Raw genomic sequence first — 16,039 nt, forward strand, 5'->3', positions numbered from 1 at the left:
ACTTGCCTCTTCAGTTTGTCTACTTTATTACTCTAACACTGGCTTTACACTCACATGACCTCATCCATTTTATTACTGATGCTATACATTTTGTTGATTTTGTGCTTTTTAAGGTTCATTTAGAGTCATTTGTTAGAGAAAACAGCAAGACCTCGTCTTTGGCGTTCTATGTCAGAGAATGTAGGTGTAGATCGCTTGGTTTATACACAGTTTTTGTTCTCTCCTTTTGAAGGTGAGAGCACTACATCACTGACATTGAGCTGTGTTTCAGAGCTCCTTAAAGTTTCTATCCCATGGCTTCTGGTGCCACAACACCAGGAGTAATGCAACTGTCCCTCTTTGCAACATTTGCCCAACTGGACCTCACCCCGTGGTGCCAATATACATGCACAAAACTTTTAGTAAGGGACTAATGAAGAACAAAATCTTCTTTAGAAAAGATGATGTTGCCTCTTGTCATCAGTTTATACCTCCCAACTACGTCTGCACTCTAAATGAAACCATCTGCTCTGGTGTTTATGGCAGGCTGCGCACGGTTTCAGTTAACTGTTAGTCTGATTAATGGCGGTCTTTTAGACAGGGTGCAGGATGATACTTAGTATTGTAAAGAGTCCATTATTCTTAACCAGATGGTAGGCGCTGAACTCTTGACTATGTAACGCTTGCTGGCAGTCATGGTCTGCGTTTGGCAACTGGATGCTTTAAAACAGATACGCTCTGATGTACCCATTTGTTCCACCGTTGAGCCGCTGTGACATTCTTACAACCCACATGCCAGGCAATTGCATTACATCGACCAACGGTCTGCAAGCATCCACATACCTGATGATGCCTTTTAATGCGCCCTGATGCAAATGCTAAATGTGCTGGCTTCTTGAAAATCAAACCAAGCAAATGTCCTTTGCTTATCTGCTAAATGATCTCCAAAGTGGACAATTTTTTGGATGTTTTTTTGTTTGTTGTTGTGTTTTAGCTAGTGAGAAAAATATTTGTGACACAGAAAGAATAAAAGAGGTCTGTCTCAGTTTGATTATGTATGCTGCCCAGCTTGCAAGAGAGCATGAGCTGGAAGGGAACAGGAAGTAGAAATAGAAGAGGAACATGGGAATTATGATAAATTTCTACGTTTTATTCTTTGATTCTCAGTCAATAAATTAAATAGCCTGTCCGATAGAGTGAATATTGATCAGACATTTTAACATGCCTATTGACTCAAGAGGATCAAAGCCTGTAGTCATTTTTGCTTAGCAGACATGTATATGTGTCAGTCACTGTAGCCATTTAAGTCTGCTCATAAGTTAAGGTCTACTAAAGCATAGTTTGTGAACCGCAAGCAATAGTGAATAAGCTAGCATGATTACGCTACGTTTGTGACGCATCAGCTCATATCCGTTGGTGATCCTCTACCCGGTAGAAACGAGAGCTCATCTGACACGCTACCCAGGATGGTTCTGGTGATGTGGAGTTTTTTTGGGGGGTTTTTTGTGCATGCATGTGCCAGTATGCATGCAGCTGTATCTGGAGCAGCATTGTTTGTTCTGTTTTTTTGCCCAGCTGAATGTTCGTACATGTCTTCTCTAAGCATGTGGGGCGTCTCAGCTGTGCACATTGTATGGACGAGTGGTTGCCCGTTTGGAGGCTAATGCTCAATTAACTGGTGGAAGTTTGAGAAAACTAATCAACCTGGATGGTAAAACACTCAAGTGACTGTTTCTCAATTTGTTGGATAATGGGGACGGGGACAGACCCACGGACAGGGTTGTTTAGGAAAGCGAATCCTGAATCAAGTTTGTTTTGACGGCTCCTTCTGCCAGAGCCTCTGCACTGGCAGAATTATTGGATAACCACAAGACTGGCCAGTTGAAAGTGCTTGTCTTACGGCGTGTCATGTTGAAATTTAGCACACAAAAAAAAGTTGTAAATGAATTGTATTAATATTAGAGAGTAAATGTTTATAGATGTTTTAAAATCAGTCTGTGTTTATAGAAGCACTGTCTGTTTGATTTAGACTCTACCAAGGCATCTACATGCACACCGGAATCCTTTTATTTTAAAACTCTGTTATTTTTGGTCATGTGTTATATTATGTGTAAACCACAAAGGCACTGATGGCTATGCTGCTGTAACTTTTGTCCACATGGTCAATTGTATTTCTATTCACAAGATTCATAATTACGTTATAAATATTAGAATAATCCTTTGTGTCTTAATTTGCATTTTTTTCAGCTGTAGAAAGGATAAATTCAAACTGTAGACTGTCTTAAGATTGATTGAGGGTGGCTCAAGAGACTTTACCAAAACTGATGCTGATGCTTCGAACATTGCTTTTTTTTTTCTTTTTTTTTTATGAATTGAAAAACCATTAAATCACTTCTAATAATATAATTGAATTAACCAGAAGCCAGGTGCACTGAACTCACTGCAGGGGTTGTAGATTGATGGTCTCCCATGTTCAGTACGGATCTCAATATTGGTGTTGGATCGGATCGTCGCCGTCTCTAGATTTGCTGTATAGTGAAGTATTTTTCACACTGGCTATACTTGTGATGATGGAAATGACAATTATGCTCCAAAAAAACTGTTACAGCTGCATCAAAATGTTAATTTAAACTTTAGGCTGGGAGTTGATATTGCAATTTCTTTACTGCCTAAAATGAAACAAAGAAAATATATGTTAAATAAAGTTCATTTTTACTAATTTATGTGTTTATATCTTTGTAGAGTTGATTCTTCTTCACCAGCTGGTCACTCTTCTGCTACTGTTAACCCTGGAGGGAAGATCATCATTCGGGGTCTGACTTACACAAACATGGACAAGAAACAAAAATGGACTCCAGGTCTTGAAGCTGTACTATTGATACTGCTGAGTCACATGACCGCAGGGCTTGAAGTGCCTCTTGATCGTAAGTATCACTCACAATAACATATAATTTGCAACCGATGCTGTGTGGTGTTTCTCTTCTGTAAATTGATATCTGTGACTCCAGTGTTTGTGAAAAGCCTCTTCTTGCATTTATTCCACCTTCTTCCACAAAAAATGCAAGCTACACGTGGGAAAGCTGATTACGCTGGCTCTATCAAACTCTAAAAAAATAAATTGTCTTTCAACTTAATCTGCTGCTTGTTCCTTGCAAGACATCCGAAGAAACTCTAACACTTCTCCTCAATATTCTATTACCGTTGTATGGCATGTCATGGGGGACAAAAAGCTAAAGTACTGGAAGGATGTAAGTTGCCTAAAAAATAGCCTTGGCTTGTTGTGTGCAGTTTTTGCCTTTCGAATGTATTGATTTCCTCTTTGTGTGCCTTGGGTAACAATGTGCATGGAGTGTTTTTTTTTTTTTTTTTGTTCGTTTGTTTGCCTTTTCGCCCAACCGCATAACTCTACTGAGCACCTTACTTGGCTTTGGAGTGTTGCTTGAAGTGTAATTTTGAAGTTAAACAATGGTAAGTCATCTACTCAGGAGAGAGATTGCTGCTTATGTCTTTGTTTGCTCCACAAATCCTGTCTGACAAGTTTGGCTAAGCATGCTTGTTGCTTGAATAGTTCATCTCCTCGTTTATACAACGCGTCTCTACATTGAATTCAGTGCTGACGTGTGTATGAAACATTCTTCTACGGATGTGTCTCCAGTGCCTCAACCCCCCACCATAACTCTGCAATCCCCAAAGGATTACATCTTTGATCCGCGGGAGAACATCGTCATTCACTGCGAGGCCAAAGGGAAGCCTCATCCCAGGTGAGACGGCAACTCCAAAACACTTATTGAATGATTTAATGCCACTGCCGTGCTCCCTCTCCGCTAAATTACAGCCCCACTTCCGAGGGCAACTTAACCTGGAGGCAAGTGGAGAAGATAAATTGCCATAGCAACTGTCGTCTTGGAGATCTGGCGGTTAAGAAACACACCCGGAAGGGTGGATTAGCTGCTGCTCTGATTTGCCACCAGTCATTGGATCAAATATGTTAGAATCAGGCAAATTGAATCAAAACCTGTACTGAATTTGAAACATGACAAATCCCATCAACATTTTAGTAATTTACCAATGCACAGCTGTCCACCTAAACTTGACTGGTTGGGCAAGGAGAGCATAAATTGGAAGCAGACATCCACAGCTTATGCGGGAGTATCTGTTGACAGAACGTTTTATTTAACAAGTAGTTAACCAATCTGGGGATCATGGAAGACTGGCAAGAAAAAAAATAAAATAATCAATTGTCAAAAATGCTAGAAGAAACCCGGTTACAAACGTTGTAGGGAACACAGCGAGAATATATGAAGATGTTCTGCTCATACGAGTCCAAAACTGAACTTTTCACTCAAAATGTAAAACACCTTTTTGTGAGGCAGAACACTATTACTGCACATCACGCTCAACACAACCATCCTCACGCTTAAACATGGTTCTTGAAGCGTCATATTGTAGGAAAGTTATTCTTCAGCAGGGACGGAAAAGCTGGTCAGAGTGTATTTGAAGATGGATGAAAAGGATCTGAGATTCTGCATGAATAAGAGTTTTATTGTACCATTGGCGAGCAATAAAAACAATTCTTTTTATACAATTAAAATTAAGATGTTTTTGAAATGACTAACACTAAAAGTTGGACAAAAACAATTTGTTCTTCGCAAAGCTCCAAAGCTGACGTCAAAACATTAGTCGTTTTACGTATTTTATAAATGACCTGCATTATTTTATTTATTTTTTATTTTTTTTTTGCTTATGTTCCTGCTAAGCTACATTATTTACTCTTGTTATCTGTAGCTTTTCATGGACAAGGAACGGCACCAACTTTGATGTGGAGAAGGACTCCAAAGTCCTGATGAAGCCCGGTTCAGGAACGCTGGTCATTGATATCAGTGGAGAAAAGGCTGATGCCTACGAGGGAACATACCAGTGTACAGCTAGCAATGAGCATGGCAAAGCTCTGTCCAACACCATTATGATCAGGCAGTCCAGTAAGACACCTCAATAAATAATATTCAGTTATTCTGAAATGTGTTTTTACAACACCCTCGTTTGGTTGTTGTGACTCGCAGGGTCCCCCTTGTGGTCAAAGGAGAAAAATGAGGCGATTTTGGTGCAGAAGGGGGTTTCTCTCGTGCTTCCATGTCGACCCCCGGCAGGCCTGCCTCCTCCTGTCATTTTTTGGATGGATAACAGTGAGTCGTTTGAATGCAAACTTTGCCGCGTTCTTGTATACCCACACATTAATCACACCTGACATGCTGTGTCCTTCCTCAGACTTCCAGAAGCTGCCGCTGAACAAGCGCGTGTCCCAGGCCCTGAACGGAGACCTATACTTTTCCAACGTTCTCCCAGAAGACACCCGGAGCGATTACATCTGCTACGCTCGTTTTCCATACACGCAGACCATCCAGCAGAAACAGCCCATCTCTGTTGTGGTGCTCAACAGTAAGTCCAGGCAGTGAAAGTTTGTTTTGTCTGTGTAAGTCGAAATGTGGCTGCCACTGTTTCTGGTTAATACAGTGCCTTTGCAACAGGCGTTTATACACCTTGAACTTGTCAGCATTTTGACATGTTACTATCACAAACTTCAACGGATTTCATGCAATGCAATGAAATCGGTTGATTGTATTAATGCAATGCAATGAAATCCGTTGATTGTATTATCAAATTAGTTAGCCTCTGAGAGAAGCTTGTTGGATGTATCAAAGTCAGAGAGCCGAATATATGAACACAGTACACTTTTGAAAGTTTTATTTCATAATCAGCTTACATAAGATACATAGCATTACAGTAAAATACCATGACGTTTATTTAAAAGTGGGGAAATGTGTAAAAGTTGTAAAGAGAATGTACAGCGCTTCTTTTGCATACATTCTCTGCATGTATGTATTAGATAACGCAGTGCACATCTTTCGGTGTCACGATGGTTCCAACGCAACACTTAGAAAATGTTATTGAAGGGAAAGTAAACATCAACTTTATACTTCCTGGTATTGCATGGTTATCATGTTTCTTTTGTCATATTCCAGTGGAAACAATGAATGAGACTTTGGCTGCTTATAATATGACTGATTTCTATAGTGGTGAGTGCTGTTGGTGTATTCCCAGTGTGAACCCTGCCCTGTGTTTACCCCCTGGCATAAACATGCTCCTTTTAACTTGGCCTCAACACACTCCCTGTGTAGTTACATTAACACGCAACACAAGTCTCAAATTGAAGAGTATATTAAAGAATAAATATGTATAAAACATGTGTCTTTCTTTTATTCTGGTACCATAAATTATTTTCTGTCCCATCTTATCACATTTAGAAAACAGCTTGACTTGGTAGTGCCTCTAACTAATTGTCGTAAATATCCCTTCCTGACTTCACATCTCCACATACTAAGCTTCTCTTGTAAATGTTGTGGTGAGACCAACGTCTAAGCTAGCTGCTGCTTTGGCTTGACTCAGATTCCCACTTGTTTCCTCCTGTGATCAGGCAATCCAGAGGGGGAGCGTCGCCCCGGTTTCAAGTTGCCGAGCGGCAGTACGAGCAACAAGATGGTTCTGAGAGGAGAGACTCTGGAGCTGGAATGCATCGCTGAGGGATTGTAAGTTGGCTTTTTTTTTTTTAAATACATGTTTTGAACTTCTCCCAACATTTTGTCACATTAAAACCACTAAATTCAGCATGTTTTGTTGGGATTTTATATGATGAACCGACACAAAGTGGTGCATGCAACACAAATTGCAAAAAAAAAAAACACAAAAAAAACAAAACGGTCTCATGAAGTTGATCTTTGTGTTTTCGGTGAAAAGACCCACTCCTGAAATTTCATGGCAGAAGGATGCAGGGAAGCTGCCGAGTGGCAGGGCCTTCTTTTCCAACTTCAACAAAACGCTGAAGATTTCTGACGTGAATGAAGACGATGCTGGCGAATACCGCTGCACAGCGACCAACAAGCTGGGCTCTGCACATCACCTAATTAAAGTCACCGTTAAAGGTCTGAAGATCGGCAAAGATTTTTACTTACTGTTGTCTCTTCATCAATTTTGAATGACTTAATAATACTTAATAATTTATTTGGGGAGAAAATTACCCAAGCCTTCCTAGCCAGGTGTGAATATAAAATCTTGTTTATTTACTTTGTTTAGTTATCTGCAACATTTAAGTTTGAGGAAAAAAAGCAAAAACATCTTGGTTCTAAAGATTTTTTTGAGTATCGCTTAATGTGCTACTGTGCTTGATTTAAGTAAAATGTACAATCCAAATAAATTCACCAAAATCTGCTGATTACATACTTTTAATTGCAATGGAGTACACTGTAAAAAAATGCATTTGGCTCGTCTGCTTCCCCTAACGTCATTGCATAAGCGTATATAAAGACAAGCATATCTAAAGGATTGGAGTCATGTTCTCAGTAATCTCATTGTGCGTTTTTATTCTCCCTCCCCAGCTGCTCCTTTCTGGATCAGTGCTCCCAGAAACCTGATACTGGCTCCGAATGAGACCGGCATCCTAACCTGCCGTGTTAATGGAAATCCCAAGCCAAAAATTAATTGGTTTGTCAATGGACGTCCAATACAGGGTAAAAAAAGCAAACAGACTAGTATCTGTTCACTGCAATATACACTACGGTGAAACAAGATACAGACGAATTCGATCAAATGCTGCATTGCAGTTGACTGAAGTGCCAGAAAGCTGTGTGTCAGAAAGACAAAAATATCTCCTTTTTTATTTGTCCTAGATGTTTATGAAGAAAATGGCCCAAAGATAGAGGAGGACACCGTGATTCTCAGCAATGTACAGTCGGGAAGCAGTGCCGTCTTCCAGTGCAATGCATCCAATGAGTTTGGTTACTTGATGGCTAATGCGTTTGTAAATGTGCTGGGTAAGCTTTAACGTTATCTACCTGTTAGCGTATCTTCAAATACGCAGACATGCACGTGAGCAGTGAAATCCAGCAACAATGTTTGTCTGTGCGTTCAACAGCCGAAGCACCAAGAGTTCTCACTCTGCCAAACCAAGTGTACCGAGTCATCATGAACCACCCGGCGCTGCTCGACTGCGCCTCCTTTGGCTCACCGATACCAACCATCGCATGGTAGGAGTTGGAACCGAAACCAAGTCGGTCACTGTTCCATTTTGCCGTTTTCTTCCAGGCATAAAACTGACGGTTGCTCAGTGTCGAAAAATTTTTGATTCAGTTTCTCATATGTAAAGGAGAGCCGTGACTGAGACGTGTTGGCAAGCTGAATAGCTGTTTCCTGGCTTGTTGTTTGTGTCTGTCAGACAGCCTTTCTGTTAAACTGCTTGAGCGGGGACTGCATCGACTGTTTCTGGTTCCATCCGTAGACATTATGAACAAACTTGACCAGAAGTCTTCCAGTTTCTTGTGTTTCCCAAAACCACAATAACGAAAGTGTCCTTTTCAATTTTTCAATACAGGTTTAAAGACGGTCAGACCAGCATAAGGAACGGCGACTCCTATGTGATCCATGAGAACGGCACGCTGGAAATCAACGTGGCTCAGCCTTTACACAGTGGGAAGTACACCTGCACCGCCACCAATAACCTAGGATTTAAAGAGAATGATGTCTTCCTGGAAGTTAAAGGTCAGTAAGAGATAGAAAATTTGCTTTAATGATTCTATTTATGTTCTATCTGTAAATATGAATTACTATTAACGCTGTGCTCCAGAACCCACTCGCATCCTCACCCAGCCGACATACAAAAAGGTGCAGAGAGGAATGAGTGCTCTGTTTGAGTGTAAAGTCAAACACGACAAAACCCTCATGCCCACCATGACATGGCTGAAAGATAACGGAGAACTACCAGACGATCAGAGGTACAGCAGACCTTCAGATGAAAACACGACAGCGATAATAATGATACTAAAACCTCTTCATTGGTAATCCATGCAGGTTTGAGGTGGACGATGAGAGTCTGATCATCAGAGATGTGACAGATGATGATGCAGGCACTTACACCTGCGTCACAAACACCATTCTGGATCAGGACTCTGCAAGCGCTACACTGACTGTTGTTGGTGCGTTGACACATTTTTGCTTTAAACGTGTTATTCTCTGACGCATTCGTTACATTACATGAGTTAAAAAACATTGCAAACATTGACGGTCGGTGATACGCGCAACATGGCTGACCACCCAGGGCAGCAGCGCCTTGAGGGTGACTCAAGCACCTGAGGGGGTGGGGAAGGTAGGTGGAGGGAAATCACATGTAATCTGATTTATTGCTGACATGTTGTGTCAATTTGGACTGGGCTAACCACTGCATCATAGCCCAGCACTTCATTCAAGCAAGAACAATCACTTATTGTACATCAGAATCTATCTTTAAGCTCCATGAATTCAAATGACTGTCCTCTTCTTTTATCTTTGCTGATTCTGTGATAACCTAATGTTTCAGTCGTGTTTTTCCTGCCTTTTCTTGCATTTCAAAAATGTCTTCTACTAACAGCTTATCTTCCTTTTTCACTTTCCTCTATTTTTCTTGCTATCAGAGGCAACTCCTCCTCCACCAATTGTGTTAGGTAAACTTAGAGCTTTCATTCAGTCCATCCGGTCCGTTTTGTCATGTCCTGCATTATTTATGTTTACATTTTTGGCACTTTAGTTTCTTCTCCATGTCCACAGTTCTTCGATGCAGCCGTTTTCACATTCTCTCCTGTCAGAACTGTGGGTGTGTGTATAAGCATCATTGATTGATTTTTTTCCCCCCTACATCCAGTTCAGCACTTAGATCTAATGAGCTAAAAGTGAAAAACCTGTGTAGGAGATATCCAATTGCTGCAAAATAAAATTTCACCGAAAACTTAGCAAACTTACGCAAACGTGTTAGGGATTCGCAAGTCATCATGAAATGAATGTAGAAATAACCCAAAACAAAACATACATTCCACCAAAAGGCTCATGCTGAATTTTAACGATTTGCTTTTGTCGTCATAATGGTACATTAAATATGTCTTTATAAACTCAAACATGCTCCCTTTACTGTGTAACAATTAAAAGCCCACCGGCAGGATGTCGAGTACTAGCTTTACTCTGACCGGTCTTGCAGAAAAGCCGGACCCTCCGACAGACCTGGAGCTCACCGACCAGATGGAGAGAAGTGTTCAGCTCACCTGGATCCCCGGAGATGAAAACAACAGTCCAATACAGAGTACGAAATATTGATTGACTGATTCATTCATTCATTCAGTTTTGCACTTTGATGTCAGATTTGAACTGGTAACAAATGAAAAAACGTAAATTCCCTGTGTGAACCTCTCTTTACACTATTTCCTATGTTGCCACTTCTATAAAATATTTTTTGCATGAGTCAAACCATGAAGAAATTTACTCATGTTACGATACCCAAGGTTGCGATGATCTCATTGGCTACAGTATAAAATGCAAAGATAGGGGATGCCAACATGATTATTCCTATGCCAGTGCAGAAACTCAGTACTAGTCAAATTGGCATTTTAGAATCAAGATCCTTACTTTCCCATCTATATGGTCTTAGTAACATTGTGCATTTTTCTTTTCCAGACTTTTTGATTGAATACATGGATCTACTCCACCAGCCAGGAGTTTGGGTCAACCTCACAGAAGTTTCTGGTACCACCACCACGGCTCAGCTAGAGCTCTCTCCATACATCTACTATACGTTCAGAGTGCTGGCTCAGAATGGCGTCGGCTACAGCGACCCCAGTAACCCCTCGGCGCAGTACAGGACCAACCCTTCAGGTAGTAAAGACTTTTCATTGATTACTTAACAAGTCGTTCACGTTTAAGGTTCCCAGATGTACAGAGTGAGCCGTCCATTATTATTTGATTTTCCTCAGCTCCGGATGAAAATCCAACAAATGTGGAAGGAGCAGGAACCGAGTCCGACAACTTGGTCATCTCTTGGAAGGTAAGAAGGATTTGATTGAGTTTAGTTAGATTTAAAACTGTGTTCCTCAGCTTTTTAGTCAATAGACTCTTTAACATTTGTCTTGCGTAGCCCCTCACAGGATTTCAGTCAAATGGTCCAGGACTGCAGTACAAGGTGCAGTGGAGACAAAAGGATGTGGAAGACGACTGGGCCTCGAAGAATGTTGTCAACGATTCCCAGCTCATTGTTTCTGGAACACCAACCTATGTGGCCTACGAAATTAAAGTTCAAGCCTTTAATAACTACGGCAACGCACCTGAGCCCACAGTTGTGATTGGATACTCGGGAGAAGACAGTGAGTGAATTTTGTGGATGTTTCCATGAATTCTGTTTTTTGTTTTCGACCAGATAGGTTTAAAAGAAAAAGCGTTGAGCAAGTTTAAAATGTTGAACTTTCTCAACACGTGTCCTTGTGTTTTTGTTTTTTTTGTGTAGTTGCCTCAGACACAGTAGCACAGTATCATTTTCCATGCTGATGACTAACACTGGTGTATCTCCACTTGGTAGAGCCTTTGTCTGCTCCTGGTAGCGTCCAGGTCACCGTTCCTAACAGCACGCTGGCAGAAGTTCAGTGGGAGCCAGTATCAAATCCCTCTGTCCGAGGTGAACTGCAAGGATACAAGGTACTTTTTTTTTTCATCCACAGAAATTTGTTAGTTTTTGGTTTTTCTTGGACCAATGTGCAATCATGACTTCAGTTACTCAGATAAACCAGGACATTTGGTGACCAGGCTTCAAAATAGCGCTTATGTCTTTGTGTCTTTTATGTAGGTGTACTACCGTCGGGTGCGAGGCCAGCAAGACCAACAGGAAGAAGCAGACGAGCAGGAGCAGATTTTAACTTTCAGTGGTAACCGCAGTGAGGGAATGCTGCCGGGGCTTCAGCCTTACAGTGTCTACGACCTTTTCATCAAGGTGTTCAATAACAAAGGAGAAGGACCTCCTAGCCCCAAAAAGACCTTTGAAACCCCCGAAGGAGGTGCGTATATAAGGTTTAGCGATTTCCTCTGAATAGTTGGCTTTCATACACCCTTTTTCATACCAATTCCAGAGATTTCTAATACATAATAAGTCCTGACTGTGGCTTAACTTTGTATTTCAGTACCGGATCTTCCTTCTTTTCTGAGAGTGACTGACCACGGTTTGGACACTCTTACGGTAAAATGGGGCCCACCTTTGAGCAACAATGGACGCCTTACAGGATACACGCTCAAATACCACGCTGGTAGGGATAACCGGACACCGAATAACTTGTTTTCTCTTCTACTTTTATGTAGTCGTTCATTTCCCGTCACTGACCTCTTTCTGCTTCCTCAACAGTTAATACCACAAGTGAACTGGGACCAGTCAAGGAAGTGACCTTTCCAGCCAACGTGACTACCATCACACTGACCAGCCTGAACGCAAGCATGCTCTATAAGTTTTACTTGAAGGCTCGGACAAGAAAAGGCCCTGGCCCGGAAATCACAGAAGAGGCGTCTACAGCCATGGATACAGGTATGGCCTGGTGTGTTTTCGGTTTTTAGCTTGAGGTGATTCACACCAAAATTCTGATTGACAGAAAAGGTCAGTATCTTACATCAGCAACATTACTGAGGGTTAGAACTAAAGTTGGGTTAAAGATTCCTTTAAAATGGACAACCATGAGGAGGCTCTTCTTTATCCCCCATTTAATGTCTTACGGCCCTGTCTTTGTCTTTCCTTTTCTCTTTTAAGCTCTTATTCAGCCCACTATACAGCCAGGCAAAGGTAACATGTGTGCCTCAAACATGTTTGCATGATATTTTTTCCATTAGAAAACCAAAACAATCCCTAGGATGTCATATTTTATAACTATATTTAGAGTTAATCTTAGATATTTACAAATTAAATTGACATGTAACCTTTTTTTTCATTATGTGACTTAAAATCAGGCAAAATTTTTCTTGTTTTAGGTCATTTACAATTACCACAATTATTTGCTAAATATCAACAACTTGTATGGTCGTTTATCCTTATAGATAATATTTTGGAGGCATTTGGCTCCTTCAGACATTTGGAAGACGTACCCAAGGATAAATCAGACTTACGGAGGTTCGCAAATCTCTTCCTGACACCTTTGCTGATTTCTTGTCATTTCTCTATAATATCCAACAAGGAAGCAATGCAACATACCTACTCCGCCTCTAATTAGCTGGTATATTAACCTTTCAGAACCTTACAATGCCATGACATCATCATTTGAGCGTCCTCAAAAAGATTAATGGTGTAGTAATTATAGTGTATGTTAATTTTTGACTTTGAAGAAAGACAAAGAAACAATCTGTAAGGATTTTGGTAATCCTTGACGAGCTGGAACAGGAAACATTCAAATCTGATTTAATGTCACATTGAGAAAAAATACGGTTATGTGTGTTCATGAGCTTTATGTGAATATCTGCTTTCAGTTGTATCTCACCTTTATGCACACTGCCTTGTTGCTATGCTTGCAATCTCTCTCTGTCTAACCTTACTCTATAATTCCTTCGCCTTGTTACCTTCTGCTACCTGTTGTCTTTGATCTGCTACATAAGAGATTTTAATCAAGCCCAGTTAGTGTGCATGCCTGCCTTGTTGTAATTCAGATCTGGCTTATTTTGGTCTGGATACAACGATCAATTCAGTGTTTGAACGCGTTCTAAATGACAAAGCTCAGAGGTAGTACAGAATATCTTATCTCAGTGCTGTATGTTGCCTTTTGTCACGTGCACTGTATGTGTGTTGTCTTACTCTTTCCGTGTCCTTTCAGGCCCCACAGAGCCCCCTCACCCAACCTCCCCCATCACTCTGTCTCTACATCCCCCGCTTCACAAGGGTACAAGCACTTCCCATGCCCCTAACTTCACATCCAAACGTCTACCCTGGCTTACACTGAGTGCTGCAAAAATGGTTTCCCTTAAAAGTAGACCCCGAAAAGAACCTATTGAGTCATTTATTTATTGAAGAAAGATGGGTGTTTTTTTAGATATCATACATTGGAGAAACTAACCTTTGATGATCAACTTTCATTTCTGGACATATATTCTGACTTTTAATTTTTTTTTTTACCAAATAACTTATCAACGAATAAATGACAAATTTTAGTGTGGTTTCTAAATGATGTGGTATTGAACTATGTAGGAATGAAGGCATTTTTACTTTAGTTCCTTGTATGATTTATACTCCAGGGTAACATAGTCTTTACAAGGAATTGAGGTTTTTGCAGCAACTAACTTATTTATTTTCTACTATGTCACAGAAACAGTTAGAAAAAACAAGGACATTTGCGACTTATAAAAATATAGTACTGTTTTCTCATCTTGGCTTAATTTTGAAATTATTTATGTAACCAAAATGCGAAAAATGATCCTACGAACTTCATGTTCGTGAATGCACTGACTTTTGACTCTTTAGTAGCAATTGAAAATGTATTTTGTAGGTTTTTTTAAAAAAAGTATACAGTAACTTGATTATATTGAAAAACATTCTAAGCTGAAATTTCTGTTTCATATTTAAATAAGAACGTCTGTTTTTTCTTTTGTTTGCCCAGTGCCTTCTGCTGGGCCTGTGTTCGGAACAGTTAACGCATCTGTGTCAGAGGAAGGCCCAGTGATCAGTTGGGAATACTTTGGACACAATAAGATTTTATTTGTGGAATATGTTGTAGAGAACAGTAAGGCATTTCCTTGCTTCCTCCATCTTCAGAATGCCCTGCGCATGCAGCTATTCCAAATGTTGTCCGATTCTAATCCCTCTCCATGCGCTGCACCACTTCCAGGTGATGATGACTGGAAAAGGGAGTCAGTAAATGGTACACATTCGCATACTATAAAAGGCCTAAAGCCGGGGACGTCCTATTCTGTGCGCGTGGTAGCTAGAGACGGCGCCGGCCCGGCGGTCCACAAGACCAAAGAAGTGTCGGTAACAGTGCCAGGTGAGGCGGCGTGCCTCAGGGTGCAGACTGTCTTTTCTGTTTGATTTAAGTCAGTTTTCTGTTATTTTCAGTCACCCGGCGTCGACTGTTACAGTCGGCCGTGAACGTAGTCGTTTTGTAGCTGTCGTCATTTACTTCAGGTCATTTTCATTTCGTGTGTGCTCCTTTCAAAATTTGTTCTTTTTTTCCTAAAATAGTGGATTTCTTGAAAAGATCTGTTTGTCAGAAAGATTTTATTGAAAAATTGGGAGGAGTTTGTGTCCAAGTCAGACCTGCCGTTTGGTGGTGTTTTGCTCAATAGTTGTGATGCATGTAATCCAAAAGCAACTCTTACAGGAATAAACTCAAATCTTTAAAGACAAGAACAGCGAAACGTGAGGGGATTTTAACTGTGCAGTTTTCAAATCCTTAAATCTTCTCTCTGGACCCAAATAATATTCAGAAAAGAAAAACAATTTTTTTTGCTTAATAAAAGGATTATGAAAGACATGACATGTTACGTATGAAATTATAATAAATTAAGAAATAAACTTCAAGAAAAAAAGAACAAAGCAAAATAAATGCATGTGACATTAATAATTACTCTAATATCCATATTTTCTGTTATTTGTGTTCTATTCACTCTGTCATTTTACTTAATGTCTCAAAAAAAAACTGCATGTTGATCCATATTAGTATTTTTATTTCAAAATTTGAAGTCTCTGTCAACTTTAGTTTTGGACTCCATGACGAGAACCACCCAAACATTTAAGTTTCACTATTAATGTAAAGAGATGCACCAAGTTTTGTGGCAGATTTCAGATCTCCAGTTTGATCAAACCTAAAACAGCACTTAATGGTTTTTTTGTTTGTTTGATTTGTTCCATTTTCGCAGTGTGAGCAGTCAATAAATATTTGTAAGAGTGGCCACTATGTGAGTGGGTAGGATTACTAACCTGAACAATTTTCTTTATTTGTATGTTAATGGAAATTATGGACCGTTAGCTTAACTTCCAGCTTTTATAAATCCACTAGGTTCCATAACAGAGAGTCAAAACCTCGGAAGGATAAGACAGAAGAACAGTTGCTTCCTTTTTATTTATAGCTACTTGGATGAGCTGAGGATATTTTTTTTATGTGAAAACAGTCTCTTCTCAACAACTTCTCTTTTTGTGCTTTTTCAGACTTAATTTTAAACACCTCACTGCTACAGAAAATAGCTACGTTTTGAGTTT

The 16,039-nt window shown here is 40.2% G+C and overlaps 1 protein-coding gene across 13 annotated transcripts in view; it reads left to right on the forward strand.

The window, feature by feature from the left end:
• The window catches only part of nrcam (neuronal cell adhesion molecule), a 58,996-nt gene that overhangs the window by 35,653 nt on the left and 7,304 nt on the right, over positions 1-16,039 (forward strand). For 2 of the 13 annotated variants that reach the window (XM_023350089.1, XM_005799074.2), the window contains exons 3-29: positions 2,722-2,903; positions 3,210-3,227; positions 3,635-3,740; positions 4,765-4,958; positions 5,040-5,162; positions 5,245-5,415; positions 6,452-6,563; positions 6,772-6,956; positions 7,410-7,541; positions 7,701-7,844; positions 7,946-8,057; positions 8,402-8,568; positions 8,654-8,801; positions 8,878-9,002; positions 9,477-9,506; positions 10,034-10,135; positions 10,507-10,704; positions 10,803-10,873; positions 10,964-11,189; positions 11,402-11,517; positions 11,666-11,873; positions 11,997-12,119; positions 12,215-12,391; positions 12,611-12,643; positions 13,662-13,727; positions 14,442-14,564; positions 14,670-14,825. In XM_023350089.1, the coding sequence (XP_023205857.1) occupies positions 2,810-2,903; positions 3,210-3,227; positions 3,635-3,740; positions 4,765-4,958; positions 5,040-5,162; positions 5,245-5,415; positions 6,452-6,563; positions 6,772-6,956; positions 7,410-7,541; positions 7,701-7,844; positions 7,946-8,057; positions 8,402-8,568; positions 8,654-8,801; positions 8,878-9,002; positions 9,477-9,506; positions 10,034-10,135; positions 10,507-10,704; positions 10,803-10,873; positions 10,964-11,189; positions 11,402-11,517; positions 11,666-11,873; positions 11,997-12,119; positions 12,215-12,391; positions 12,611-12,643; positions 13,662-13,727; positions 14,442-14,564; positions 14,670-14,825 (3,460 nt within the window). In that variant the 5' untranslated portion in view covers positions 2,722-2,809. The remainder of the gene's footprint in view (positions 1-2,721; positions 2,904-3,209; positions 3,228-3,634; positions 3,741-4,764; positions 4,959-5,039; positions 5,163-5,244; positions 5,416-6,451; positions 6,564-6,771; positions 6,957-7,409; positions 7,542-7,700; positions 7,845-7,945; positions 8,058-8,401; positions 8,569-8,653; positions 8,802-8,877; positions 9,003-9,476; positions 9,507-10,033; positions 10,136-10,506; positions 10,705-10,802; positions 10,874-10,963; positions 11,190-11,401; positions 11,518-11,665; positions 11,874-11,996; positions 12,120-12,214; positions 12,392-12,610; positions 12,644-13,661; positions 13,728-14,441; positions 14,565-14,669; positions 14,826-16,039) is intronic. The other 11 variants (XM_023350096.1, XM_023350097.1, XM_023350091.1 and 8 more) reach the window with 10 other exon arrangements.

Source organism: Xiphophorus maculatus, chromosome 17 (assembly GCF_002775205.1).
Source record: "Xiphophorus maculatus strain JP 163 A chromosome 17, X_maculatus-5.0-male, whole genome shotgun sequence".
Classification (NCBI taxonomy): domain Eukaryota; kingdom Metazoa; phylum Chordata; class Actinopteri; order Cyprinodontiformes; family Poeciliidae; genus Xiphophorus; species Xiphophorus maculatus.